The sequence below is a fragment of the Onychostruthus taczanowskii genome, unplaced genomic scaffold (genome assembly GCF_017590055.1).
Source record: "Onychostruthus taczanowskii isolate IOZ18803 unplaced genomic scaffold, ASM1759005v1 scaffold1606, whole genome shotgun sequence".
Taxonomy (NCBI): domain Eukaryota; kingdom Metazoa; phylum Chordata; class Aves; order Passeriformes; family Passeridae; genus Onychostruthus; species Onychostruthus taczanowskii.
This window is the reverse complement of record NW_024498803.1, coordinates 1-2,512: the sequence shown is the minus strand read 5'-3', so window position 1 is coordinate 2,512 and position 2,512 is coordinate 1. Positions and strand designations below refer to the sequence as shown.

General features: G+C 38.4%; 1 protein-coding gene across 1 annotated transcript; it reads left to right on the top strand.

Moving 5' to 3' along the window:
• Positions 1-2,045: 2,045 nt before the first annotated feature.
• LOC121333274 (immunoglobulin lambda-like polypeptide 1) lies at positions 2,046-2,498 on the top strand (the record flags this gene model as incomplete). The annotated part of the gene is made up of 2 exons (XM_041399479.1): positions 2,046-2,102; positions 2,178-2,498. Coding segments are annotated over 2 exons (378 nt in total), but the record flags the coding sequence as incomplete, so codon positions are not given.
• Between the last annotated feature and the right edge of the window lie 14 nt (positions 2,499-2,512).

Sequence of the window (2,512 nt, the reverse complement as noted above, 5' to 3'; positions counted from 1 at the left end):
CGCCCCCCCCAAATTTGCATTCCAAACTCCACCCCCAGGCTCCGCCCCCAAAATCCCGGAATTCCAACCCAAAATTTGGGTTCTTGGAGCTCCACCCAACCTTGAGGATCTCCAAAATTCTTGAGGTTCTCCAAAATTTTGGGGATTTTCCAAAATTTCTTGAGTTTCTCCAAAATTTTTGGATTTTTCCAAAATTTTTGAAGTTCTCCAACCTCGAGGATCTCCTAAATTTTTTGGATTTTTCCAAAATTCTTGAAATTTTCCAAAATTTTTGAGTTTCTCCAAAATTCTTGAGGTTCTCCAAAATTTTGGGGATTTTCCAAAATTTCTTGAGTTTCTCCAAAATTTTTGGATTTTTCCAAAATTTTTGAAGTTCTCCAACCTCGAGGATCTCCTAAATTTTTTGGATTTTTCCAAAATTCTTGAAATTTTCCAAAATTTTTGAGTTTCTCCAAAATTTTGAGTTTCTCCAACCTCGAGGTTCTCCAAAATTCTTGAATTTCTCCAAAAATTCTTGAGGTTCTCCAACTTCGAGATCTTCCAACATTTTTGAGGTTTGAATTTTTCAAAAATTTTTTATTTTCTCCAAAATTTTTGGATTTTTCCAAAATTTTTGAAGTTCTCCAACCTCGAGGTTCTCCAAAATTTTTTGAGGTTTTCCAAAATTCTTGAAATTCTCCAAAATTTTTGAGTTTCTCCAAAATTCTTGAATTTCTCCAAAAATTCTTGAGGTTCTCCAAAATTTCTTTAATTTCTCCAAAATTTTTGACTTTCTCCAAACTTGACATTCTCCAAAATTCTTCAAGTTTTCCAAAAATTTTCGATTTTCTCCAAAATTTTTGGATTTTTCTAAAATTTCTGAAGTTCTCCAACCTCGAGGTTCTCCAAAATTCTTGAGGTTCTCCAAACTTGACATTCTCCAAAATTCTTGAAGTTTTCAAAAAATTTTTGAGGTTCTCCAAAAATTTTTTATTTTCTCCAAAATTTTTGAGTTTCTCCAAAATTCTTGATTTTCTCCAAGATTTTTGAGTTTCTCCAAATTTGAGAATCTCCAAAATTTTTGAGAATCTCCAAAAACTCTTGCATTTCTCCAAAAATTCTCGAGGTTCTCCAAAATTCTTTAATTTCTCCAAAAATTCTTGAGAATCTCCAAAAACTCTTGAATTTCTCCAAAAACTCTTGAATTTCTCCAAAAATTCTTGAATTTCTCCAAAATTTTTGAATTTCTCCAAAATTTTTGAGTTTCTCCAACCTTGAGAATCTCCAAAATTTTTGAGAATCTCCAAAAACTCTTGAATTTCTCCAAAAACTCTTGACAATCCCCAAAAATCGTCGTTTTTCCAAAATTCTTGAGGTTCTCCAACATTTTTGGGAATCTCCAAAAATTCTTGATTTTTTCCCCAAAATTCTTGAGATTCTCCAAAATTTTTGGAGTCTTTCCAAAAACTTTTGAATTTCTCCAAAAATTCTTGAATTTCTCCAAAAGTTTTGATTTTCTCCAAGATTTTTGAAGTTCTCCAACTTTGAGAATCTCCAAAATTTTTGAGAATCTCCAAAAACTCTTGAATTTCTCCAAAAATTCTCGAGGTTCTCCAAAATTCTTTAATTTTTCCAAAAATCCTTGAGTTTCTCCAAAAGTCTTGAATTTCTCCAAAATTTTTGAGGTTCTCCAAAAACTCTTGAAGTTCTCCAAAATTTTTGAATTTCTCCAAAATTCTTGATGTTCTCCAAATTTGAGAATCTCCAAAATTTTTGAGGCTCTCCAAAAATTCTTGAGTTTCTCCAAAAATCCTTGAGAATCTCCAAAATTTTTGAGGTTTTACCAAAATCTTCGAGTTTCTCCAAAACTCTTGAATTTCTCCAAAATTTTTGAATTTCTCCAAAATTTTTGAGTTTCTCCAAGATTTTTGGGTTTCTAAAATTTTTGAGGTTTTACCAAAATCTTCGAGTTTCTCCAAAACTCTTGAATTTCTCCAAAACCTCTTGAATTTCTCCAAAATTCTTGAAGATTTCCAAAATTCTTGATTTTCTCCAAAACCTTTGAGGTTCTCCAACCTCGACCTTCACCGTAAGCTCCGCCCCCTCCACCGCCACCGCCCCAGGTAGGTCCTCCCCCTTCCCCTTTGACCACGCCCCCTTTCTATGACATCACCGTGACGTCATAATTTAACCAACAGCTGACTTCCCGAAGCCCCGCCCACCCGTCGTCTCCGTCTTCCAATCGTGCTCCGCCTCCCACCCGGAGGTGGAGCTCCTCTGCCTGGTCACCGACCTGGCCCCGCCCACCGTCGCCATCGATTGGCTGAAGGACGAGCTCCCCGTGGAGGGAGGCCACGCCCACACCGAGGAGGCCACGCCCGGCCACGCCCCCGGCACCTTCCGGGTGGTGTCGCGCCTCAACGTCTCGGCCTCCGATTGGTGGGACGGGAGCTTCTCCTGCCGCGTCACGCACGCCGCTTCCGGGACCGTCCGCGAGGCGGCGGCCGGGAGGTGCTCGGGTGAGCGGGGGAGG